This window comes from Chaetodon trifascialis, chromosome 12, assembly GCF_039877785.1.
Source record: "Chaetodon trifascialis isolate fChaTrf1 chromosome 12, fChaTrf1.hap1, whole genome shotgun sequence".
In the NCBI taxonomy this organism is placed as follows: domain Eukaryota; kingdom Metazoa; phylum Chordata; class Actinopteri; order Chaetodontiformes; family Chaetodontidae; genus Chaetodon; species Chaetodon trifascialis.
This window is the reverse complement of record NC_092067.1, coordinates 1,600,439-1,627,344: the sequence shown is the minus strand read 5'-3', so window position 1 is coordinate 1,627,344 and position 26,906 is coordinate 1,600,439. Positions and strand designations below refer to the sequence as shown.

The 26,906-nt window shown below is 40.0% G+C and overlaps 1 protein-coding gene across 2 annotated transcripts in view; it reads right to left on the bottom strand.

Moving 5' to 3' along the window:
• Positions 1 to 26,906, bottom strand: part of frzb (frizzled related protein) — a 78,803-nt gene that overhangs the window by 6,214 nt on the left and 45,683 nt on the right. The window contains exons 2-5 of one of the 2 annotated variants that reach the window (XM_070975856.1): positions 12,492 to 12,740; positions 9,471 to 9,506; positions 9,109 to 9,168; positions 4,624 to 4,689 (exon numbers count right to left, since the gene is read on the bottom strand). In XM_070975856.1, coding sequence (XP_070831957.1) covers positions 4,624 to 4,689; positions 9,109 to 9,168; positions 9,471 to 9,506; positions 12,492 to 12,740 — 411 coding nt within the window. The remainder of the gene's footprint in view (positions 1 to 4,623; positions 4,690 to 9,108; positions 9,169 to 9,470; positions 9,507 to 12,491; positions 12,741 to 26,906) is intronic. The other variant, XM_070975857.1, reaches the window with a different exon arrangement.

Below are 26,906 nucleotides of genomic sequence, written 5' to 3'. Positions count from 1 at the left end.
GGTCCGAAAATGTTCCCTTAATGAATTCAAGCAATGTGAGACTAAACAAAAGATAAAACTTCCAGTGATAGAGAAAAAATTAACATAATGCATGACAATGGAGACAGCATTGCTGGATTTGCCAAATCATGCCTGTGTAATCATCTGGAAAAAGCCTTTTTGATCTTTTAGCTTGTCTGTGTCTAATTTAATCTAGTAACCTAACAGCTTCTGCGCCAAAATCTTTCCTTCTACATCAATGACAAAGCATCAAAGAAAAGGAATCTACTGAAGAATCCTCCTCCTCCTCCTCCTCCTCCTCCTCCTCCTCCTCCTCCTCCTCCTCCTCCTCCTTCCCCTCTGGTAGCTGGTTTCTGTCTTGGCTCGTGATTTCCCATCTTGTTTTTTGTATTTATTTTAATTTTCCTTAAACTTGAAAGTTTTCATTTTTGTCTGAATTGGACATCTAAAGACATATTTTATGGACAAATATTTAAAAGTTGTGAATGACCCTTGCGACCTTTGATATTTCACGGATACACTCTGCTCTGGCCTACTGACAGAAAAAGCCTGCTTCGGCCTACCAACAGAAAAAGCCTGCTGGCAGCTAAAGCTATCTACCACCAAGATGCCTCCTTTCTCCACAGATGACCTCTACAAACTTCTGCAGCAGGTTGCAGTGTTGGAAACTAAAGTTCAGCATCTGGAAATAAATGCAGAAGTGAACGGACTTTGTGGAAATAACAGCACTTTGCCACTGACTCAAAACAGCAGACTGGAGAATGCTAACATCCAGCTAATTAGCTCTGATACAGCTCCCACGAAACTAAAGGGCTGTGTACTGGGTAATAAATCTGCCAGTATTAGTCCTCCCTGGAATGCTCTCGGGGCAAAGCCCAAGAGTAAATCAGCTGATATGGGGAGACATCCAACAGGTAGAACTCAGCGCCCAGAGATCTGTGATGCGACAGACTGGCCTACGTTATCATCCTCCTCAACACCTATGCAGAGTAAAACACAGCCGTGGATAAAAGCTAAAGGGAAGGGAAGGCAGTTACAAAATCATTTGCTCCACCACTGCAGGAACCTGGATCTCCAACTGAAAACCTGGATAACTTCTCGGATTCACAGAGAAGGGTAAGGCCTGACAGGAATTCAGAAGCCAGAAAGCTACAAGGAAAGCTACTGACTGGTCCTGAGTCTCTGGTTGTTGGTGATTCTGCTATTAAAGATGTGGGAAGAATGTACAGCAGAAACACAAAAATGTTGTGCTTTCCTGATGATACAGTCTCCAACATGACCGATAGAAACCTCAGTATTGTTGCAGAAATTCCAACTTTGAAATACCTTGTCATAGCAGAACTGGCCTCTAACTGACCATCTCTTACCCTCTCTGACTTCTCATGAGAAACGGAGTTGTAAACCAGTCTAATTGGTTGAATTATAGACCATCTGGTTTGCTTATAAGGAGATGTGATTTTGGAGAGAGACAGGATGTCCGGTTCAGTGGACTCTCCTCCACACTCTTTCAGAGGGGAGAGCAGAAAGGTCAACGCCTTTACCTCATGGGCTATCTTCTACCCAGGATGTCCCATGTCAATGCTAATTCTTCCCTGATAGCCCCTAAGGGCTCAAGACAATAAAACTGTCTGGAGGGACAAATGCCATGCCTCATAGGAATCCACAAATCAGATAATGCTGATGGGTTGTAAATTAGACATTCCTGAAGCAAACTGTGGTGTATGTTTGTGTGTTTTTCCCTAATACTCCAGGATAACCAAACTTCTATGTTGAACATAACTTTTGATGTTTTCACTTTGCGGGACTCATTGTACGTATAATGTTGATGTTTTCCAGTTCCTCTAACTTGAAGAATGACGAAATTGTGATTTCAACTGTTTTATAAAATTTGTCTGAACTTCAGACAATGGAACAATGGAACCATACTGCCATTTAGAGGTTCATAACAATACACTTGACGTGATGCATTTATTAATAAGTAACCGTAATAGTGATAATCATTTTGGGCAAATATAGTCTGCCTCTCTTTACTTCTTTCTTTTGTGTTAGTTATACCGTGAGTCATCATACATATTAGGATGAAATTGTTACCATGATTATCTTTAATGTTGTCATCCAATCATAGGAATTGCCTAATGCATGTTGTGAACAATGTTGAAATGTCATTGAAAATCGTCCATTCAAAATATATGTGATTGACCATAGTGAGGCGCAGATGAGCCCCTCGTATGAATCATTAATTAATTCCAGCTCCATGAGGCGAGATTACATTGTGCGTCACAAACCGTCTCATGTGTGTGACGGCCTGCCCATTAGACACGCCCTGGAGCGAGATTTAAATCTGCAGCCGCAGCATGAATTCAGTGCGCGTTACTCAGTCTTGTCTTAAATTATGTTACGTTATCTTTTAGTTTTGTTTGTTACTTCTTAGTTGTCTTAGTGTTGTACAGTCGTTTTGCTCTTTAAGTTTTTCCCGTCTTCAAGCTACTCAAAAGCCATACCAAGTAGCATGATTTACTTTTCATTTACTTTTCAGAAGACGTGTTTCTGTAGTTTTGCCGTAAACTTTCATTTTTCTAAGTCACACGTTTTTGTTTTAGTATCTGTAAATTTTTGTCAAATAATAATAATTTTGTAGACCCTTTTTTGACCGGCCATCGAAGAGATTATCAATTTTGTTACTATCAGTCTAAAATAATCCTTCACGGACTCAACCGAACCAAAACCCTGCAGCCAGCTGTTGATCCTTGGTTTGGGTTAACAACCATCCGGAGCCGTCCCTTATCTGTAACCGACACCGTAGAACCCAGTTCAAGAGACATCACCGTCCAACATCAGCTCTTCACCTTGGTGTGTCTGGGCCTTCCACCAGACCACCCAGCAGATCGAGCCACGGACGAGAACCTGGGCATCTTCGAGTTAGTTCGGAGAATTTACCGGGACGTCATCAACCAAGTAGGCATGCTAAGCGGGTTTGAATAAGAGTTGGTCCATGAGGTTAAGATACTGCTAATTTATCCAAATTCTCTTAACTACTCGTTTAATCCCTTAACTCTACGTTCCCGTCCCCATTATTCCCTTTCAACTACTTCTCAGGGCTACACGGTGGCGCAGCAGGTAGTGTGTGTGCCTCACAGTAAGAAGGTTGCCGGGTCAATCCCCGGGTCAGGCGGGGCCTTTCTGTGTGAAGTTTGCATGTTCTTTCCGGGTTCCTCCCACAGACCAAAAACGTGCTCATTAGGTTAACTGATGACTCTAAATTGTCCGTAGGTGTGAGTGTGAGTGTGAATGTTTGTTTGTCCTTGCATGTGGCCCTGCAATCAGCTGGCGACCGGTTCAGGGTGTACCCCGCCTCTCGCCCATTGTAGCTGGGATAGGCTCCAGCCCCCCGCAACCCCGAAAGGGATAGGCGGTATAGATAATGGATGGATGGAACTACTTCTCACTACTGCCAACTTGTGTTATGCCATATCACCTCATATCTTCTGTCGCACTATTCATGATATCATTCATTATCCATAATTCTGCTTAAGAAATGAGATTTTGATTTAAGTCCTGGTTAAACGGTGTCCTTTTGAGCTGAATATATATGATCCCTGTATTCTCGATTTATTAAGCAGAAGTATCCAGACCTCTCAGTTCATCAGGGACAGGTCTGTTGTTTGTTCCCAGAATCAGAACCAAACAAAGTGAAGCAGCTTTCAGTTATTATGCTCCTCACCTGTGGAACATTCTCCCTGCACACCTGAGGTCTGCACCAACTGTCAGCTCATTTAAATCAGGGTTGAAAACATTATTATTTGCTTAAGTTTTTTTCTTAAAGTAAATATATCTGCTCAATGATTTTAATCATTCTAAACGCTAAATTATTGTATTTTACTGGCTTCTGTTTTTAATTTTCCTTTTAACGTTTTAATTTTTGTTTTTCTATTCTCTTCTTTCTTTCTTTGAAATGTATGATTTTAATGTATTTTTATGCTTCTGTAAAGCACTTTGAATTGCCTGGTGTATGAATTGCTATAATGAAGTGCTATACAAATAAATTTGCCTTGCTTTGCCAAGAACCTAGCAATACTAAAAAGATGTTTAACAACCTCACTGAGCAGCACAGTTAAGGCTTTAAAAATTGAAGTAATGAGCATTCAGACTTGTTGAATAGCTTTGCGTGATGTTATCTCACATGTAGCACTGAGAAGTGATGACTGACTGTCAGGTATGATCCTCAAACCATCAACCACCAACATACTGATTGGTTGGACCGCCGCTCTACCTCCTAAGTGACAGGAGTTAGAACAGGTGTCTTATTGTCTTATTATAACACTTAATATAATGAAAAAAACATGGACATTGCTGAAATCTTCTGAGCTGAAGACTGCTGAAGGGGCAGTAGATTGTTGGTTTGATAAACAGGAGTGAAACACTTGATGGGGAAGGATTCAATGCTCAGATGAACAATATTATCATATCATCAACATGATAAACAATAATTGATATTTTCTCATTAATATATCAGTAGTTACTATTTTACTCAACAATGACACAGTCATTAAGAGTGTAATAGTAAAATCCAAGGATCCTCTTTCTCATAGTTGTGAAAACTGGAATAATTCTCAAGTGACTCACCATAGTTGTAGTTGTTCTTCAGGTAGGTTTTCAAACCCATTTTTACTGTCTTACATCTACAGCGATCTACAGTCACAGAAACACAGAAACACAGAAACACACACACACACACACACACACACACACACACACACACACACACACACACACACACACACACACACACACACACACACAAAATGGGTACTTGTATGATTGTAATTTTAAAAAGAAAAACAGACATACAAAAACTGTTCAGGGTCCACCTCCTTAAAAGTTCATATTTCCATTCTGAATTTAACATGTTGCATTCATGTCAAATAGAGCAGGGTTCCCACTCCCAGAGTGTATGGGCATAACCTTGAGATGTTTTAATGTCAGTACTTTTAATGCTATCCTCTCTTACCCACATAAAAAAACAGAAAAATAAAAAGCCCCTAAATCAGACACAAAAATAATAAAAACAATATAATAATAATGATAAGAATAATATTTAAATAGCACAATTCATGCATAAAATGCAACATAAAGTGCTTAACATAAAAACAAATAAAAAAAATCACAGCCATAACAACTTGACACCATACAAGAATGGATGTGAGCGGGATTCACTTTGAGAGTTAAGCCACCCCCTGTAGTAAATCTGAAAGTTCATTTGGCAATGGGACTACAACTGGATGTCAGATTTTTATGAAATTCATGTCGTAGCAGAAAGACTTTCCTTTTTTCCATCTACATTTTTATTGAGTTTACACTATAATATAAACAGAACAGTACAGCGGTAACAACACATGCAAACACAAAAAACAACATAATATATAAAGAGATAAAAATAAAGATTTTATTCATACTGATATATTTTCCATCAGGCATTCATTTAGTAGGTGTCATGTCCGATATAAATATTCCATTTTTTCCAGTTCTTTTCAAATATGTTCTCTTTGACTCTCAAAGGGTATGTCAACTGTTCCATAACTAATATGTTTTGAGCAATTTCCAGCCATTGTTTCTGTTTTGTCTGCATTAAGCCACTTTCTGGCAATGGCTTTCTTACTTGCTGCAAGTAACACTTTAATCAGGTTCAGTGTCCCCAAGATACTTTACAGGGCAGGCAATTGGGATATTATATCCCAAAACATTTTAACTGCAGCATTAACATTCCATTTTCTAATATTGTTGTTGGGCAACAAGTTGCCTAATTTTTTATTTTTTTTTTGGATGTTATGAAAACGTGAGTTAAATTCTTCAAGGAGAATTCCCTCTATACTCATGAGTTTGTGGATGTACATTATGTCTCACACATTAATTCTTCCTCTGTTATTTGAATCTTACACTCTACTTCCCAATGTTCTTTCATGGGGAGCATTGTTTTCCTATTGCCCCTCCCAAAGCTTGGTAGAAAGCAGAGATGACCTGAGGCCTCTTCTGTTTGTATGCATCCACAATCACCCAATCATCTGGTCCTGACCTTATCTCATTTGTAAAATAGCCTGTTAGCTGCATGCATCTAAAATTCTTACTTACATACTTTGCCTTTAAATCTTAGAAACTCTTAAATTTACCATTTTCTGAAACCGTACACATTGTTGTTATGCCTGTGCAGGTCTTCACTCTGCCTCATAAAGAGAATAGGGGAGAGACAACAGCCCTGCCTTGAACCTCTCTCCAACTCAATACTATTAGACAGGCTTCCATTTACCTTAATTCTAGTAATAGGATCATGATAAATGGTTTTGATACACTGAACTGCACTTTCATTGAAGGCATATTTCTTATACTTAGCCAACTAACACTACTGAACGCTTTTTCAGCATCCAAACTAACCAGAACCATGCTGTCCTGTGTTAGGGCCCCTCTAATGAATCCAGTTTGATCCTCATTGATCAGCTGTTGTACCAAAGTTTCAAATCTTTTGCAGTGATTGACATTAAACAGTATTCTTTGTCCTTGCCTGCCTTCCTTAGGTAAAATGGTAATAATTACCTACTTCCATGATGGGGGAGCACTGCTCTCTTTAAGGGTCCAGTTAAAACAGGACAAGCAGAGGTGCTAGCTCCTTCTTAAAGACCTCATACAATTCTGATGGATACCCATAATCTCCTGGTGATTTACTGGCCTTTTGTCTCTGATTGTGGCTTCCAGCTTTTATAATATAGTTTCTTACAATACTCTTCAAATATTCTTTTTATCTGATCTGATTCATGTAATAATTTGTTGGTTTGGGGGTCCATTAATTTGTGGGCTGTATTAGAGGTCTGCTGTTTACGCAGGCGTCTGGCCAGAAGTCGAGTTGGTTTTGGACCTAATTAATAAGTCTGCTTTGCAAATCTTGTCCTTTTTTCAATCTCTTCCCCTAGGATCTGATCTACTCTCCCCTTGTTTCCTTAATTTGTTGTAATACCGACTAATCATTTCTGTTTTTATGCTGTTTCTCCAGCTCTCTGAACTTTTCTACTTTGCATTTGTATGCAGCTAGCTGGGCCTTTTTTTGTGATGTTGTTAGGGCATTTAGCTTCCCTCGGATAACTACTTGTATGGCATCCCACAATATTACAAGGTCTGCAACCCTGGTATTATTCTCTTCTACATAGCTTTATACCTCTTTTCTTATCTCTTCCCCATATGTCTTACATTCTGTGATCCTGTAACTTTCACCCTCCCCCGGTAAAAAGTCGTCAGTTCTGGAGTAGATAGAATGAGGCACTGATTAGTGTGTATAATCCCTTTTCAAGGGGGTGAAGTTCTCTTATAGATTAGTCCCATTTCCTGCACTGATGTGTTAATAAACATACATCTATCATCTTTTACAGCTCATACTGTATGCCCTTTACTAGTAATATTAGTTGGAGTATTTAAAGGGGCTAACCACATGCAGTGTGAAGTACCACTAGAAAAGTTAAAAATGTATATTATGTTACAGTCCATTTTACCTTAAGCAATGCAGCATTGAGTTTGAAGAGACAATGCTGGCAAACTGAAAAAGTAAGCTGCTGTTTGTCAGTATTTAACCAGTGTTTGACTTACATACAGTTGGGCTCCCATTCATTGTTTTTACACTGACTTCCCATTCATTACTATCCAACTCTCTCAACATTTGAAAACATTGCTCCTAGCCAGGGCTGAATCACAAACCTCAAAGTTTCTATATATTCAGCCAGTAAATGTCATATTATAGTATCAGCATTTCAGACCAAAACAAACACCTTCCCCTTCTCCTTGTGTTCTTCGCAAGTTATTCTAACACTAAGATAGAAGACATGCGACATAAACAACTGAATAAAGTCACCCTTTTGTTAATAATGTCAAATGACAATTTAAGTAATCCAGGTGATCAAGGGGATGTACATCTTGGTTATTACTTTGTTGGTTGGAATATTGAGTTTTACTGTATAGAGTTCTTTTTTTGATGAACAAAATCCATGTAATATAATTTTTAGCATACTCGCCGCATTTGATTGTTTGGGACACCGCTAGCAGAACTTTGAACTGCACTCTGCCATTTCGCTTTTACGATGTTGTTTCGGAGGTCACTCTTTTTTGTCTCTTGATGAACATGGGGAGGGCCAACAATTTTACAAAAAGAGACTCACATACACTAACATGCACGTGCATATTGAACCAAAGCCAATGTAACATTATTTAATCATTTAAAACAAGTTGTGGGGGGGGGGGGGGGGGGGGGGGAGCAAAGATAATCTTTAAAACCTAACAAAAACTAGTACAGTTACAGGCCAGCAGTCAGTAATATGTACATTTGGAAGATACTGCAATTTACATTATTCAGAGTTTTGGCCACTTAAGTTGTCATCCAACCTGCACATGACGTGTTTCATATCCGAGAGCAGCCTATTCAATAAACTCTCATCCATAAACTAGGATTTGAACATAGCAACCCCTTCAGATGGCAATGTTATCCATTTTGGGGAGCTCTGATAGATAAGTCCAGTAGCTCACAGCATAAGAACATTTGGAGAATGTTGAAATATTTTTTCAGGACAAAAAAAGATTTTCAGGACATGTTTTTCTAATTTTCAAAGTGTTTTGGGAAATCGGAAAATTTGTAAATTTATAAGGCACTACCAGGCTGTGTCTGACATCTTGCTCACATTTGCTACCTGTCACTGGAGGTCAGTGTTCCCAGTCAAGAAATAGTCCAACACAAAACCCCATGTAAAACCACAAAGTCATTTTTACACTTTAGTTTTTGTACAGAGACAAGAGATATAGTGTGTTAATTAGTGAACTTAAGAGGTCATGGTAGGTGGATTTTGTTACCTCTGGACATAACAAGGGTAGCTGTTTTGCCCTGTTTCTAGTCTTTATGCTAAGCCAATCTCAGACTTCTGGCTTAAGCACAGATATCAATCTTCTCATCCAACTCTGGACATGAGACGGAACACGGGTTGAACTATTCCTTTAACCTTTCGTCCTCTAAATGACAAGCCCGTCCAAGGAGGAGGAGTGTGAACTGGAATAGAGGCAGAGACAGGTAAACAGAAAGGTTACCTCGATTTGGTCCTCTGCAGTGGAGGTTGTTGGAGTCCATTGGAAAGTCTGGACTGGATTCTGTCAGAGGATGAAATCCAGGATAGATCACCTCTTTATCAAATTGGTTCAACTTGTTTTCTAGACAGGCTGTGTTCAGATACACAACAGCGTGTTACTGAGAAATACATAGTTTCCAGGGAAATGTCGCTGACTGGCTGAGTTGTTTCTCTCTCATTTGCGGAAATTCTGTGCAGATGCCGTTTGTAATGATCCGTCCAATCTGATCTAACTTGTTTCTAATCAACCAGCTAATACAGCAAGCTAGATTCTAGGAAAGCAGCTACAGCTTGTGCAGACAAAAGGTCAAATTTCAGCCTCACCTGGGTTACACCTGGCTGGGTCCTGGTAGTATGGGTCTACACAGACACAGAGAGGCATCGGTCAGTGTCAAAACAGAAAGAACACATTCCCTTGTTTCTTCATCTTATGTTATAGGAAAAGGGGAAAATGTTCAGACAGTTTCACACAGTGGTTTCCCCCTCAGGACACAGGAGCAGTTTTAAAAAAAATCTATTATTCAGTTAGCATCATCAGAAACCGTGAGAAGAATATTGAATCACCTGCTGATGGACACCCTTAAGTCCTGCTATAGTGTCCCCTAGAGGCTGCAGTGTTCATTGTAGCCTCAATATGAGTGTTGGACAGAACAAACAACTACTGAATATTTAGCTACTATTTAAACCTTACGAGTAGTGAAGCTAAAAATGTAAAATGAATGCTGCATCGCACTCTCTTGGTGAATTTGATATACATAATGTTTCAATCCTTTCCTATTGTTATGAGTTTTGGGAAATGACTGAAAAACTGAGGTTATTGACACAATCAACCTAAATTAGTTGCCTACACAGGGTAGCTGGGCTCATCCTTTTGACAGGGTTGGGACCTCAGACATCCAGAAGGAGGTTGTAATAAAATTGAACTTGTTTGTGTAGCTGGTTGACATGGTTCAAGTATCAGGTCAGGACACCCTACTTTATAGGTTATTTGGGTACACTGAACTGGAAGGACGCCATGGGGCAAATTTACAACACACTGGAGGAATTTTTTATCCCATCTGTCCCAAGAATGTGTTGAGATCTTCAATAGTACTGCCACCACGATCTGGACTCAAATAAATGTCCAAAAATAGATTAATGGATAGCTTGTTTTGAGAAGAGAGGTAATAGATTCACTAAAATCAAAATCTGGCAAGCAGGACAATTAAAAAAAAAACACTGAGACCTTTCTTATGTTAGGGTATAGTGGTAATGAAGGAATAAAAACTTGTATTTCTATAGAACAGTAATCAGTTCAGTGTCCCTGCTTGCTTATTTATTCTTTTCTGGGTTTTACTTTTGCCCATTTCGGTTTATTGACATTTCCCACAGATTGTCATATTTAAACATTGAGTGGTGGATGTTATTGGAGGTCAATATGGATGGGCCCTAAAATAATTTTCTATCCCACATCTCTTCTCTGGTATCTGTTTTCTTTGTCCTTCTTTTACAATGGCTTGACTGCCATTGTTAGTTATTCTGGATTGGTTGTTATCCATTTGAAGCATTTATGACCAAACAACTGCACAACTAATGATATTCCAATAGGCCTCAGCTGTACTTTGCATTTAGTGATAATTAGCAAGCTAACATGTTAAACAAAAATGATGACCATGACAAACATTATACCTGCTAAACATCAGTTTGCTAAATATTATCATTCTGAGTATGTTAGAATGCTAACATTAACATTTAGCTCAAAGTATCAATATACCCGAGTACAAAGCCGTAAGCTATTCTAGTAAACAAGACCTGTCTTGTTTACTCATCACCTGTTCTCCTCTGCAAAGATTACTTTCATTGAATTTGATTTTGGGACACCAGAGCTGTGCTTTTCACAGTGCACTCAGTTCTCCGCTGTGCAAGCACCTTTGAATGTAAGCAAACAGGCAACTGTGGCAGCTTGAGATTTCTGTCCCAGCCACAGACAGGTTTCTGAACAGCAACTTTCAGAATGAGTGCCACTGAAAATCACTTGAATGACTTGAGTAATCTACCCTGACTGAACCTCAGCAAGCAAACAAATCGTAGGGAAAATATTAAAACCCCACTGAATAGAGCTGAGCTAGGGTAGCTCAGAGATATGTGGATGTATGTTTCAGGAGGTCAAGGGGATTGAGGTTAGTTTTTTCTTCAGGACTTGCTGGTCTAGGGCCTGTTTAAAGAGGCAGGGGACAGTGAGGGTTTTATTGAGTGTAAAATGAGTGGGACGCATGTATCAAGGAGCTCTTTGAGAAAGTCAGCGGGAATGAAGTCAGAGGGGAAATGACTCATGCTATCTGTTTGAGGGGTAGCAGAGACAAACTGCTGAGAGTAGAAACATGATAGAAAATGCAGACGGCTCAGCTAAGCAGGGAAAACTGATTCCTGATTTTCTTCCTGAAACTGCTTTTCAGAGAAGAAAGTTAAATAGCCCTATTCAGAAGTATTATGAGGAGTAATTGAGTTTATAACGCTTTGGAGGTTGCTGATATTTGACTAATAATATCTGTACCTGAGAGGTTCTGTGTGCTGTTCCGCCTTTTACCTGTTGCCTTTCCATGAACTTTTCAAGGAGACTGAATTTTATCTAAGTTATATTTTCTTTCTATATTTTACTTTTCAGTAAGATTGTCATATTTTTACTTTGGGTGTTTTGTGAATCTTATTCTTATTACTCTCAGGTAAAAACAGCAACAGTAGTGTTATTACTATTTTGTTAGCTTGTTTGTTTTGTTGTACTAATGTGGATGAGTCATTGTGCTAAGTAGGGTGACATAAATGTTAATTGTCACAATTTTCATTTATTCATGATTTTATTTTATTTTTAGTCAGGTAAAAAATGTGGGACCTGTTAGCTTTAGCTTCAATCTTTTAGCATGACGCTCTTTATGAATATTTGAGACCATTTAAAGGAGTAGTTTGAAAAAAAAAAAAAAAAAGCCAGAGACTGTACTCTTTCCTCTGTTACATAACTCTGTATAACTTGTAAACTGCATATATGTACTTTGAGAACAGAAAACCCACATTTAGATTTAGAAACAGTGACTAATGGGGGTAGGGCTTATCAAACAGCCAGTTTTTAACGTACCATCTCACTGCCATCCATTTTGAAACTGGACCACATGCCCATAGATGTGGGAAAAAGTCATTGTTGCCTTTGGCTTTCCCTATTTTTTTATTCAACCCATTGCCAGATGTCATCATGACTGTTCAATGCTTGTAGAATTTAAATCAGAAACTCCAACATCAACAGCAACAGCAGCAGAAAACAGGTATCATTTAATACATAAATGAAAACAATAATATAAATGATAAACATGATACCTGGTCCCTCTGCCTTGACGATGGCCTCAGGTGAGATGCAGACTCCACGGTCGTACAGTGGCAGCTCACTGCAGGCCAAGCTGTCCGGCCAGCTGTGGTTGTAACGCTTCATCACCGGCTCACAGCCATACTTTGCTCGCTCGCACACTGCCTTACAGGGTTTTATGGGCTCATGCTGGAAGTCAATTGTGCAAATGGGAGCATACATGGCACACAGGAAGAATAGCAAATCCGGACTACAGCCAGTACCTGAACAGACAGGGAAACACAGAGAGGTGCGTTACCAGGACTGTTTTTCGAATTGACTGGTACAGTTTGAGTTGAGCTAGCTGATGTTGTAGTTGGCTGTAAATTATTTTGAAAGTTGAATTGAATATTTTGTGTAAGACAATATACACTGTGATGATACTGATACTTTAGGACATATCTGGGAAAACACTGTCTTCGCTTTAGGTCTCTGGGTGGGTGTTTCCCATGGCAGCGGTTGACTGACATTTCACAGTTGGCTTTGTACAGAGACACCCTGTCAACTACCAACCTACTAGCTGCAGCATGTTATAGAATTGCAAAGGAGGAGGACTTATTAACTTAAGATTACAGGGAGAGAGAATGGACAATGGAGTCAGCAACTTAAATCAATTTGGTTTGGCATTCTGGGCCAGTTTTGGATGAATTCAGCAACTATTGTACTGTGTTTTGTTCAGGAATTCAACAAAGAAACATTTAAAATTTGCTACCAATCTTGTTTTTGCATCTGACTGGCTTCTCCTCTATGGCAATGGTGGCAGAGGCTCACGAGTATTGCTGTATTTAGAGGTGTCACCTATACCAAAATGACAAAAAAAAGAAATACTGTTGGGCAGTGGAAATAGGGTTGGGCAGCATGACAGTAACTACCATGCCATGACAGATGTGTCCATCATTAGAGATTTGGCAATACCATTTCCACTACAGGAGCTATCCCTTAAGCTGTATTTGCACACTGTCATTCACAGTAGATGCACTTCTACCCTGCTACACAGCAAGCCAGTGGGTGTGTTGATGACACTGCACGAAGAGTAACTGCTTGCTCTTTTTCTGCTTGATGGTATATTATTTTCCACTCTTTTGTTGACATTGCTGATATGTCCAAATACATGTAGTATTGATATCACCACAAAAGCAGTCATCATTAGGATGAGTCCTCCTCCTCCTACACACTCTACCCAGGCATCACCCCTGGCCTAGACCAAACAGAGTCTTTCCAGTAGGAGACAACCTGTCTGATAAGAACCAAACGTGCTACATGTTCAGAATTAATATGAAAAAATGGCTTTAGTGTCTCTATATATTTCGAGCAGGCAGTGTGCCATAGCAACGCAGCTGCCTCACTTGATTTCACATTCTCACTCACAAGTTTGTATTACTGTTTTGAGTCCTTGTAACTCAAGTGTTGTCTCATGTGAGTCATGTCAAGTTGTTTTTGTTTGTACAAGTTCCAAATGAAAGAAGAAAATAATCAGATGTGATGAGGTATGGTACGCTCTGGTTATTTAAAAGCATTTCATAATTGAGTTGATGTAGCTATTACTATACTGTGATATATACTATGATGGTGATATAAAATTCCATATTCCATTCTAGAAGATTTTGGCCATATTGCAGACCCAGGAACAAAGTTGAGATAATTGCAACTGGTGACCATAACGTCAAACTACATGACTGAGCATTGACTGGGAGATTTCTGTGTTTCTGTCTTACAAAACACTGTGGATATCATTTAAACAATACTTTGGAATGGGAATACAGAATTGAGAACAGCACTTCCAGAGAACTCTCGCATTGTATAACCTCGGGCTGTTGACACACACCTACATAATGTTGGTTATGAACTGTTTAAGTCTCTTTACAACACTCAACCTTTACACCATTCAACGTTTGTATTCAGTTTGAAAAGATGGTGCTACCAAGCTAGGATAATGAGGCTGCACTCATAAAAAGGAAGATAAGATCTTGGAAATGCTAAAAACAGACTCTACTAAACGGTAGTTTTTGTTTCTGTTTTTTTCTATTACAACACCTGCTAATTGAAAAAGGCTATACTGTACTGTCATTCACCATTATCTGACACCAACCCACACAAAAATCTAATATATGGCCATATAAGAACATACATCTGGTGACCGGTCCAGGGTGTACCCCGCCTCTCGCCCGTTGACAGCCGAGATAGGCTCCAGTGCGCTGAAAACTCGCCACCCCAGACCTGGTCAACAATGTGCGCCAGCGGTGCACTGCCGGGCAAGTGGATTTTCATAAACCGGCGGAGTCGTGCGCTCACGTCACCAACACCTCACAGGCAGGTTTCCACGGTGTCTGGCATTTCACTGCGATCAATAATTAGCAACAGCCACAATTCAATGCAACTATCTGAATCAGCACATACGGTCAGACCTAAATATATATATTTTGATCAGTATCTCACATCGCAAGTGCGACCGAATGTACACAGGTGAAACAGGGATGTCTGGTGATCTGTGACTTAAATTGCCTGGTGACAAACGTGTATGCCACTTTCCCTGGGTCGGCTCATGACTCATTCATCCTGGCGAATTCTAGCATCCCTACAGTCTTTCAGGGGGACACCCCTCTGGATGGGTGGCTGCTAGGTGATAACGGCTATCCACTGAAAACGTGGTTGATGGCGCCATATATCACACCGTCAACAAGAGGGCAGCGTGGTTTTAATGCCGTTTTCAGCAGTGCTCGGTCGGTCATCGAACGCACACTGCGATCAATAATTAGCAACAGCCACGATCCAATGCAACTGTCTGAGTCAGCACATACAGTCAGACCTAAATTTATTTATTTTGATCAGTATCTCATCTGACCACATCGCAAGCGCATTCGGCACGCGTAATGGTCACTCACCCTGACCGAATGTACACAGGTGACACAGGGATGCAAACTAATCATTTAACGTCGCTGTGCCAACCAGAAACAGCCGTGGCATCCTACAGAGCATATATACTGCATCTATCTCAGAGCACTCGAAAGACACAGAGAGACAGACACATGGAAAAAACGTAAGTGATGATCATTGTCCGCTATTACCCACGTCATTTCATTCCAAATACAAATGTAATCATAGTAATGCTTAATGTTATCTACAAACATGGAGTACATCATTGCTTTGAGGAGGATGAGGAGGAGGCTGAGGATTTACCATCTAAGGACCTTATATTTAGACATGAGTGACGTTAGTCTCCTCCTGGGAGAAGTTTGGGTGTCGGACACTTTCCTGCATGGGCTCGGTCATCCTCGAAACTTGCCATGCACCTTGCCAGCGGCGTTTTTAAAGGTGAGGCGAGAAGCTGGTGTGATTGGTGAAGATTTGACTCGGCTGTGTCAAACCCACTCCACGCCTTCTCCCCTCCCTTCTTCCGAGTTGCGCTGCTGGGTGGGACTGAGATGAGAAGGGGGAGGAGATGGCTGGCAGCACAGTGCATGAAAATGCCACAGTCTGCGCCGCCACGCCCCATCGGCGAAGTGGACCTGACTTTGCACTGCACCTGCGCCGTGCCGGCGGTGGAATCGATAATAGAGCTCTAAGTGTGAATATGTGGCAGACATATTTGTTTTTTTTTTAGCACGTTTAAAATAAGATTAGACATATTTGGGTTTTTTTTAGCATGTTTAAAATAAGATGTGCAATATGTCGCCAATTATTTAATTCCAAAATATGCACTTAACATTAATACACATTAATATTTTGATGTATAATATTCTTATGCAAAAACTGCTGGGCAACTCTGGTACCAATCAATAAAAATTCATCAGAAAATGGCCCCTATACAGGTCTATGAAAAGGTAAATTAAAATAACATGTATTAACCTTTTGCTTGTTGGTTTTCTGTAAATTTTTTATCCATTTTATTTCATATATTCATTTTAGTTAGGTTTTTCCCCCCTCAAACCTATAATTGAGTGAATTCATAACAACCTATGGACCCAGTTTGTTAGGTTCATTCTTTCTTTCCTGTGAGGCAATTCATAAATCCAAAAAAGCAATTACCTTTTTTCAGTGCTGAAGAAAATAACATAAAATAGTAGACTAACACCTTTGGGATGGTCCCTAAATGCAAAATGCATGTGGCCATTGACTTAATATCAACTCATTATGCTGACTGTCAACAAAAGGGAAGCAGACGCTGTGTGATGTGACAGTGATGATAAAGGCCAATGTTGAGTGCTAACCTGGATGAGCTGCAAGGTTAATGCCCTTGGTTAAAGTTAATGCTTTTCTGTTAAGTTTGGATGCACGACAAGCAGCTTTCCTGAATTACTGCAGATAAAGTGACACTTTGAAACAATTCTAATCCAGTGCTAACAGCTCCACAACAGCAACTAGACACTCCTTGGCAAATTCTCCTTTTGAATGAGGTTTTGCAACTTAGCTATTGGCTTTGCACATTGTGAAATTTGCCTGCATAATAACACTGTCTGTTTGTCAATAACAGAGGAATTGGCATGCATTGCTTTTAATGTTACCACATCTTTGTGTTATTGGAGTCGCCGTTATAGCGATGAAAATAGGAGTAAGTAGGTGTAGTTCTATGAGTATGTGCGTAGCCTTCTACCTGCATATTACTGTAGCCACAGTAAAGCACATTATTTTTAACATGCAAAAACATTCATCACGGTAATGATGATATTGCAGAATCCATGTAGTGACAGAACATCACACCGGTGACAGTGACGAAAGCAGTATTGCACCCACCCCTACCACAAACACGGCTGGAAATGTCCCGATGTCTTGTTTAAAAACAGTTCAAACAGTGATCTGCTTATGTGGACATGATACGTACTGTTTCAACTTGCTTTCAAGTAACTCCTCTGTAAACCCATGCCTAGTTTTGTGGAAATCTCTTACATCTCTCAGACTATACTGACAATACTTTAAGAAGTCTCAGCCTTTTTTGGGTTGAAGGGAGGAAAACTTGTAATTCCTCTATTTGATGAGGGCTATTTCATTTGAACTTGCGTTCTTTTTCCCCTGGAGGGCACTTTTTTAAAGGATTTGTACTGACTACCATCCTGCTGCACATTTCACACAGGATGGTAAAAGAAAGAGATCAACACTGGGTACAGGGTGGATCAATGTTTTTATTGCAGAGCAGTACTGAGGTTTGGCTGCACAGTTTCATACTGAAGTCACAGAAATACTTTGAACTTGTGACCTCAAACTGATTCTTGGTTTTTGGCTTGCAGGTCTTTCATTAGGAGATTTTTCTGGTTGAAACTCACTGACTTTCCACTTTCTCCATCCACTCCTTGACTGAGCTCCAAGTCAGCCAGCACCTTAATGTATTTATTGAAGACAGATGTGAATGCATAATGAAATATCATGGCAGTTAATGAGGTTGTCCACATCTTTAAATTTTACATTGTCATTGTGCATATACATTTGGGTATCTGGAGTGCCTCCCAATGTACAAACTGTGAAAAAAGCCAACCCAGTCAGAATGTCTTTGTGGGCTGCAACACGTGATTGAAGAAACCAGTCAAATTTGGCACCCCTTCTTACAGTAAGTAAAGTGCAGGCTTACCCCAACCCCCTCTCAGTATCCCCACCCACAGCTTGTACTTGGCATTACTATGTTGTGTGATTACTCTGGCTAGCATCTATTGTAGGCCCATATGCTGGAGTGATGTTGGAATACTTAATATTGAGGCACAGTCAGGAGTAACTGAAAATTAAGCCTAATTTGAAGTAATTTAAATATAGAGTTGTAGTCTGGGTAACTACAACGCCAACTTGCCTTTGTTGTTAAAGGACCTGTGTGTAAGGTTTAGAGGGCTCTATTGGCACACGGTTATGAATTGACGATTGATTCTAGGATTTTTGATTTATTAAATAAAAGACCAGAGAAAAGGAAAAGGTGATAAAAAGCTTCAACAACAAATGATCTATCAGTAACATGATGAGATACGTGTTTCATTTGAGGTGGGAAGGGTGGCCATAATAAGCTCTTAAAAAAATTATATAATGTTCCAAGAAGAGATCACAGGCAGAGACAGTTGTCTGATAATAGTTTGATTTAGCCTTCCTCATCATGCTGATGTAGATGGTTCTTTGTTGCTTGAAGGTTAAACAGTGCTCAGTGGCTCAACTAGATGTAGCCTTGGACCTGGCATTATCTCTTTTACAGATGGCATTAGAAAGCTACGGGGAGAACCAAGGAATGCATCTGATGATAATTCTGTACTTTTTATAAGGGTCACGTCTGTGAGCAATATCATCAAAAGATTGTGAAATGTTTACCAGGGCCACAGCAGGGTCAATAGTAGAGACAGTGGCGTAGATGACGTAGGGTTGGTGGGTTTTGTAAACCCATGGGCCCTCTTGTGGTCAATTTTTTTTTTTTTTTTTTTTTTTAAATGTAATGTCGCTGCCTGTTGACCCACGCAGCTGCAGGTAGCTCAGAGTGTAACGTCAGACTGGGTCACTGCATTGTGTTGCATATAAGGGGGGATACGAGCGCCCCCTCCCAATTTGAACTGATCCATGCATCTGTTGATTGTGATTGGCTCAGCCACTCAGACGGCGACCGTTATTTTTCTGGAAAAAAAGAAAGAAAGAAAAACAAAAAGCAAGGTAGAGGCAAAGATGCTTAAAAGAAAGAAGCCACCAGAAAAAGAGATGTGTGGTGCAGATAAGCGGAGGGCAAAAAAGAAGAAGAAGTTAATTAAGGATGCGGCAAAATGCACAAAGCTGACAGATCTCTTCTGTCATGGCGGGAGCAGCCAGGCCAGTGACGACACGGGTCCAAGCAGCAGCACGGCCACAGCAGGTAAACAAGCACTGTCTGCTGTAACACTGCGCTATTATGACGTCAGACTTGAGACTAGGGTTGTCACAAGAACCGACACTACCAGTAATCTGAACTCGACCGAACCTGGATCCGCTCCAGCTGCATGGTGTGGCCACAGCCACAGGTGAAGCCCATAAGCAGGACGCGCCATGTGTCTTTCTCCGGTCAGTTGTCATGGGAACAAGACGCTCTGACGGTGGTGCACATTTAGACCATAATACATCCATGGTTTGGAGCAGAGACAAACGTGTGTGAATATATAAAACGGAGCTGAAGAATGAAACAATAAGTTGCAGTTCAAGTTAAGTTCATTGCAAATGACCTGCACCGGGCCTATCCGAACCTTGAAAAATTATATAGGATCTATCTGACTGTTCCAATAAGCAGTGCGCAGGCAGAGCTTTCAGGCACTTTCAGTCGCCTTAAACTAATTAAATCATACCTGCGCTCAACGATGAGTGAGTCTCGTCTCTCAAACCTGGCATTACTTTTCATTGAGAGAGACCTTACTGAGAGGGCTAACTTTAACGATGTTGTTGAGACATTTGCTACGATGAAGAAAAGAAAAACAAAGTTCTAGGCTAAGTTAAATCGTGGCAGAAATGCAAAGTTCTCAACTCATTTATTTTGTATTTTTTCAATAGCCCTTTTTGCTGTCATGCAGCTGCACTTTTATGTTAACCAACGTTTACTGAAGTTATTCTTAGATTTCTATGCCTGGTGGTGCAATGGCACCTTGAGTTGTTTAGTGGAGCCAAGTTTTATTTTGTGTATTGTATTGGAAAAGTGCTGATATGCCCGTCACGGGAGTGTAATGGCACCTTAAGTTATTTTATTGTAATTTTATTTTGTGTATTTATTTGTATCAGGATTGTGTTGGGAAAATGTTATTTATGTGTTGTTATTTATGTTATGGTGGTCATGTATGTCATTTATTTATTTATTTATTATTTTGCCTGTTTGTATAGGGTCTGGGGAAAGGGTGGGAATGGATAGCAATAAAACAAGGCAGCTATTTCAATTCTAATCACTGTCATGGTGTATTCCTGGCTTACTTATTCCTTACTTTTTTGGCTTTTTTCTGTCCTCTATTTGCGTGTACAATGTCGGGCCCCTTTGACCTCAAAACCCATGTGGAATACAGCCTAGCTACGCCACTGAGTAGAGAAAATGTTATTAATGTCCAAGATTGACAAATCATTTTAAAAATTCGGAAAGTTAAAATCAAGCTTCTGATTTTTAATGTAATAGACTAGAATTTTAACTCATGTGTCTTACTTGTGATGGGATACTTCCCACCCCTGGTAGTGTTAGAGTTTGCAAGGGAGAGTCCTTGCCTCTCATGAACAACAGAATGGATACATGGGAAACCAGTAAGGCTGGCGCTAGGAACCCAGGGACATCAATAGTGGTGGGACTGGTCAGAGCTAGTGGAGCCATGAAGTGTGTTGGCTGTCTGTTAGCAGAGCACTGGGGTGGGTGACAGAAAATGAAATGTTTGTCGAAAGTAGTTCTTCCCCCAACCAATCTCGATTTTTGCCATCGGGGTAGGTTAGTACTGAAATGGCCAACATTTTCATAGATCTCAATTGTTTTATCCTTATATTGTTGACAGAGGCACCCAGGACACTGCAAGTAATTGCAAAGAATGTTCCGACATTCCTGATAATGCTCACCTATGAGCAGGATTGTGCCTTGGCATTGTCTTGTGAACATGGAGCTGGTCACCCAGGAGGCAGAGTGTCAGTAGAGTCCACAGGGACCCAAGGCTGCTGGTCAACGGTCTTTACTCCCAGAACCACTTGACTTTGTCGGCAGTAGTGCTGGACTGGGCGTGAGATCCAGGCCAGCGGAGGACAGATGTCGCCCTAGATTCCCCAACTTGTTACTCAGCGGGACAGACCCTGGAGGTGGAGTACAGGAGGAGTTCCTACCTTGTTTCTTGTTCCCTTGCATCACAATCCAGGGGTCTGAAGGGGTGAGTGTTGAACAGATCCCACTGGTGGCTCCAGCTCTGTGGTTACAGTGGGACCAAGCCAGGGAAGTGTGGTGTTGTCATAGGGAATTCTTTGGCCAGCGAGTCTAGGAGTTGCTCATCCTCTTGGATCTGGTAGAACTTGGAGATCCCACCATCAAGTTTAACAAATCTTTTTATTTAGCATCCAGAGCAGTCCAGAGAAGAGGTGAGTGGTGGAATTGATGTAGAAAAGTAATTGCAGGATTAGCTGCAGCAAGCCTATAGCAAATGAGCCAAAAATAGAGCAGGATCTATCTTTGGTGACTAATCAGGGGGGTGCAGTATCTATGTATTGCTCAAGATCCACATAATGGATAACGGGTATGCAGATGAAAGTGATAGAAATTGATCAAGTTAAACAACCATAGACAATATAATAAAATAGTTACTAAAAAGAACCAAATAAATGGCACAAAGCATTGATGGAATAATATGACCCTCGTTATATGGAATATGCCAGAAATGGAATATAATATTCAGAAGTATGTTTTCATTAGTGTAGAATCACCTGAAAATAAGAATTGTGCTTTCATTACCTTTGAATGAGCTCTTTATAATTTCAGTGGGAGCAGGCCCTCTCCTAAAGAGTCCACCATGTTGCACAACTGTGTTTCTACAGTTGCTCAGAACGGACAAACCAAACACTGGCTCCAAAGACTGCCATTTTGTGGCCAGTATATGTTTTCCTATACAACTGGAAAGTGAGGGGCGTGTAAGATATTCATTTGGATACCACTAAATCCTAGGCACTCTTTGTAGACATGCCCCATGGTAAACGGGAAAAATAAATGTTCAAACTGCAAAGAATTCCTTTGCTTGGCAACATTGCGTAAATTTGGTTAGCACCAAGCCGCTAAATTGCCCATACATGAAAGCTGTTGTGGCATGCTTGACAGTGTGTGTAGAGTTATGCTGAGGCCAATACAACTATGCTTATTCACAGATACACAGTGTTAGTCCAATAAAAGTATTGGTGATTACAGCTCCGTTGCACTTTCAGTGTAAAATACACGCAGTATAGGAATACTGTTGACAGCCCTAGGTCTCTCCTCTTGTATTGCAATACAGACCTTGAGGAGGAGGAGGAGGAGGGCTGGATGATACGTATGACTGACAGACACTATCACAAAATTGACAGTGTTCATATACAGAATATGTTGTGAGTTGCTGAAATATCCCTACAAATATGTGTGTTTTTCAGTCGCCAGTCTATTCACTGAAACTAATGCAGTGTGATTCAGTATTTGAAACTTTTCTGTAATGTTATTCCAGGCTCAGTGGCAGTCCTTGTCTAGGACAGTCTTTAGTAATGCGGAGAAGTCACTCAGGCCTTCCCCATTGTAATCCTGTGGTCCTACATAAAGAGCATGGTCAGTGAAATCACTGAGAATAGTCACACACAGAATATGACAATGTAAAAAATAGGAAAAGAATTTACAGTGCTCAAAATAGTTCACATGAAATTAGATGAATCTTGAAATAAAACCATACAAACTCACAACACTTTGATCAGGCATGTGGAAGTGATCCTGATAAAACGTGATTTAAAGAATAATAATATTGAAAGTTTTCACCCTTTGTTTGATAGCCTGGAAAAGAAATACAATATGCTATTTCAAGCAACATTCAAGAATTACACAGTTAGAATGGGCACATTTCCTTCTTTCTTAGTATGATCAAAATTATCTTCAGTTGTAGGTCTACATTGTTGACCCTGAAAAAACAGGACAATATAATGTAAGTAACACTGAATCAGCCATGTTTCACAGATTGTCTGTTGTGCTGTTTTGGATGAGGTGTTCCTGCATCATGAAGTCTTGATATCCACAGGAAGACATGTCAGGATGTTCATTGTGACCTGAAAAGTTCATTCCTAGTGGGCATCTGATGTCAATTCAACATCAATATGACATCAAACACTGATATCAATTTGTCATCATAATTTGGTCAAAAACGTAAATAAACATGACATCAATCCTTTGACATCAATTTGATATATGTCAAAAAATGATTTTATTTATGTTATTTTGACATTACTTCAATATCAAGCTTCTTTGAAATTTCACTCAAATAATGATATTGATGTCATTTTGACATTGTTTCTATGTCAAACTTTTGCAAAATAAAAAATGCACAGATGGAAAGATCCTGCACCGTCTTGTATTGCAAACAGACTGGCTTCATTTACGTAGATGACTGTTCGGTCTCACGGGATCTTCATCGGGATTAAAAGCTGAGGAAGATTCTGTGAGACGGAAACAACCTAAATGAAGCCAATTCTGTTTGAAATACAAGACAGTGTATGAGATCTTTGCATTTCTGCAGTGTTTCATTCACATGACCTTTAAAATAGCAATTCTATAAAGTGTATTGTCTACAGTACTGTAATTGTAATCTGTTTGGCATCATCTACACTGAGTGGTTGTGTTCTGTAATTGCTATTGGTCCAATAGTTTCCCCCATGGCATTCTCTCTCAATGATCAAACATAGAAGTGTAACAAAACATTTTTATTCTGAAACGAATCATCCCAGGTTGGATTGATCTCAACAGCTATGCAGCTGTGCTAACAGGTAACTGACAGGTGTAAACTACAGGTCTAACACAAACAGCATGAGTGAGCAAAAATGCAATACTTTACAGAACAGATTGCCCATCATAGTTAAACATCACTGTCAGCTGCAGCAGTCTTGCGGCCACCACCACCTTTCCTGTCTGGCGCTGAACGCAAATAGGCCGCCATCCGGGACACAATGGCAGCCTCACTGGCTCCAGGCTGTGACTGCTGAATGGAATCTGAAAAAAAGTACAATTTGCAAGTGCTGATTATAAGGTCAATTTTTTCCCAATTCAATTTTTCCTAGGAAAGGACTTCATGAGATGTGAGATCATCTTGTGACTCGCATTTGTGTGTGTGAAGGGGAGAGGGAGGGTGCAGCTAATATATATATATATACACAACTAACACACCTGATGTTGTTGTCAATGAAAATCACAGAGAGATGTTCATTCTGGAGGTTGGCTGTACCTTTGATTACAGCCTAGAATAGGCCTTTCTAACCAAAGTGCTAAAATATCAGTGACTGAAGGAGACCATCTTTCAGCTCAGCTACAAATGCAAACTCCTAGTTTTATATTTGGTAGTCTGGGGCATGTGCACAAGCTGGTGGTGAGGGGCCTTCAGATGGCCAGCCTCTCTAAAGGAAGAGCTAAACAAATAGCTAGGTACTGCTCAGTATTGGCTGTTATTGAGAGCCGCTCAGTCTGGAGGAGACGATGATTTTTGTATCTCTGAATGATGTCTGATCTGTTTTGATACAGTGTCCAGCCACTAGGTGCTTTGTAACTGACTGATTCCCTATTGTCAACTGTACTGGCAGTATTCATGTCCTTTGTACAGGAATCCTTGTACTTTTTTTTCATGTGGGCATAAATAAATATTTCAAGTGTGTGTGTGTGTGTGTGTGTGTGTGTGTGTGTGTGTGCGTGCGTGCATGCGTGTCAACTGTGTGTTTGAAATCAGTGAACACAGGACCTTCCTCAGCACATATCAAAGTTCGAATAAACTAAAAAACTGACAAATGACAAATCATTGATTTGTCATTTGCGCACAGCGCACAGCCTCCACACGAATATGGGGGTTAACCCCGTCTTGTTTGATTGAGGATTAAAAATGTATCAAAACTTCTTGCATATTATATAGGCAATAGGCAAGTCAGTCAAAACTGCACAAACAGCGCGGACGAGACATCTAGCCTTTGTACATATCTATGGTTCCCACGGGAACACTTCTTCTCGGGGTCCGGCGGGCTTAAACGTTAGCTAGTCGGCTAACTGCTAACTATTAGCATCGGTATAACTCCCTCCAAACTGGTGGCTAATTACCGGGCCTTTTCACGGACTTTGAGTCAAGTTAAATACGGATTAATTGCACATTATTTGAAATAGTGGCATTTGCTGCAATTGAGTGCGAATATGCCTTTAGCCATTAGCGTTAGCTACTATTAGTTGGCTAACTGCTATTAGCATCGCTTAATGTCACGTATTTTGAAACATTGACGATACACCCTTTACAATTTAAGGTCAGTGTGCACTAATAATGACACCAATATAATCATAAGGTGCGTACTTACCAACAAAAAGCTTTCAGCTATGCTGACCAACACCCTGTAGCTGGTGGAGAAGGTGGAGAAGATACCGCAGACGACCTGACTCCCTGCTGTGCCGGTGCGAATCTGGGCATGCCCCTAAACATCTGTGTGCCTATGAGTGTCTCAGAGCGCACTGTGAGGCGGGACTTTGGTTTATGATGACAAGGAGGGGCAAATCGCAAACAAATAGGTTGAAGCAGATTGGCTGATGTTGGTTGATGTATTTTCTGCATGAATATTTAGATATTAGAGTATATTAGAGTTTAATAGCTTCATGCTAGTTGCCAAGTCTTTTGAGTGTTGTCATCCCAAAAGCAGAACAAAAAAATCACACCCACTGCAAAATGCTTAAACTTGAGCAGTTTTATTGGGACATCTATGTGACATCAATTAAATGCCTTGTTTCCTGACATCAAATCAACATACATTTGATGTCAAGTTTTGTGCAGCAACGTTGTTTTGATGTCAAATATATTGATTAACAATGTATGATGCAGTAATTGGATGTGAGATTGATCCTTTTGGTTGGCCCTTTTTACAACCATAAGGAGGTCTAAGCTTCTGTATGCTATTATCATGGTAGTCAAAATTTTGACCAATTTTCAACATCAAATTGATGTCACGGTGCCCACTGGGTTACCAGCTGACTCAACTTCACTTATCAAGAAACCCTTTATGTCAATGGAGGACATGATCTGGACCGTTTACATAAAAGTTATGGTTTTGCTGCTTAGTAAATTATATATGCACAAGCAAGACAAAGCATTTCTCTGTATCACAGTCAAAATTTATTATGGTGTTGTCAGCTCATAATATAAATTCTACAATATTCTCTACAGTATTTTGAAACATATCAGATAATCTACATTGGTGACAAACACTTTGAAGCATAAAAATGGTAACAATTGTCTGAAAGTGAAAACTTATCTATTGAAATGGTCCAAGTTACTCTGTTAAACATGGACACAGTACAGTCCTTAGTGTAACATAACACATGTTAAAATGTGCTACATTTAAACTGACTGAACTAAAATGGGTTTAGAGCAGCTTCCTGTTCTGCAGCACCTAAAACACAGAATTATATTACAATATTAAATAAAAAAGCAAACATCAAAAAAACAAACAGCCACACAGACACTACAGAGGAGAGGAGGATTGAGTAAGATGGCATATGTGAGCTGAATCAGTGCTTGCTGGTGTGCCTTTCCATCAGGTAGTGTTTATATATCTGTTTGAAATGTGTAATAGAGGTTATTGCTCCAATGTAATATGGGATAAAATTCCAGATTTCAGAGTATGAGTGGAAAAAAATATCTCTGACCATAGGTTGGGTATAGGCAGTTTTTCAAGTACATAAGCAAGCAAATTCCACCTTCAGTTACACTGACAGGGTACAG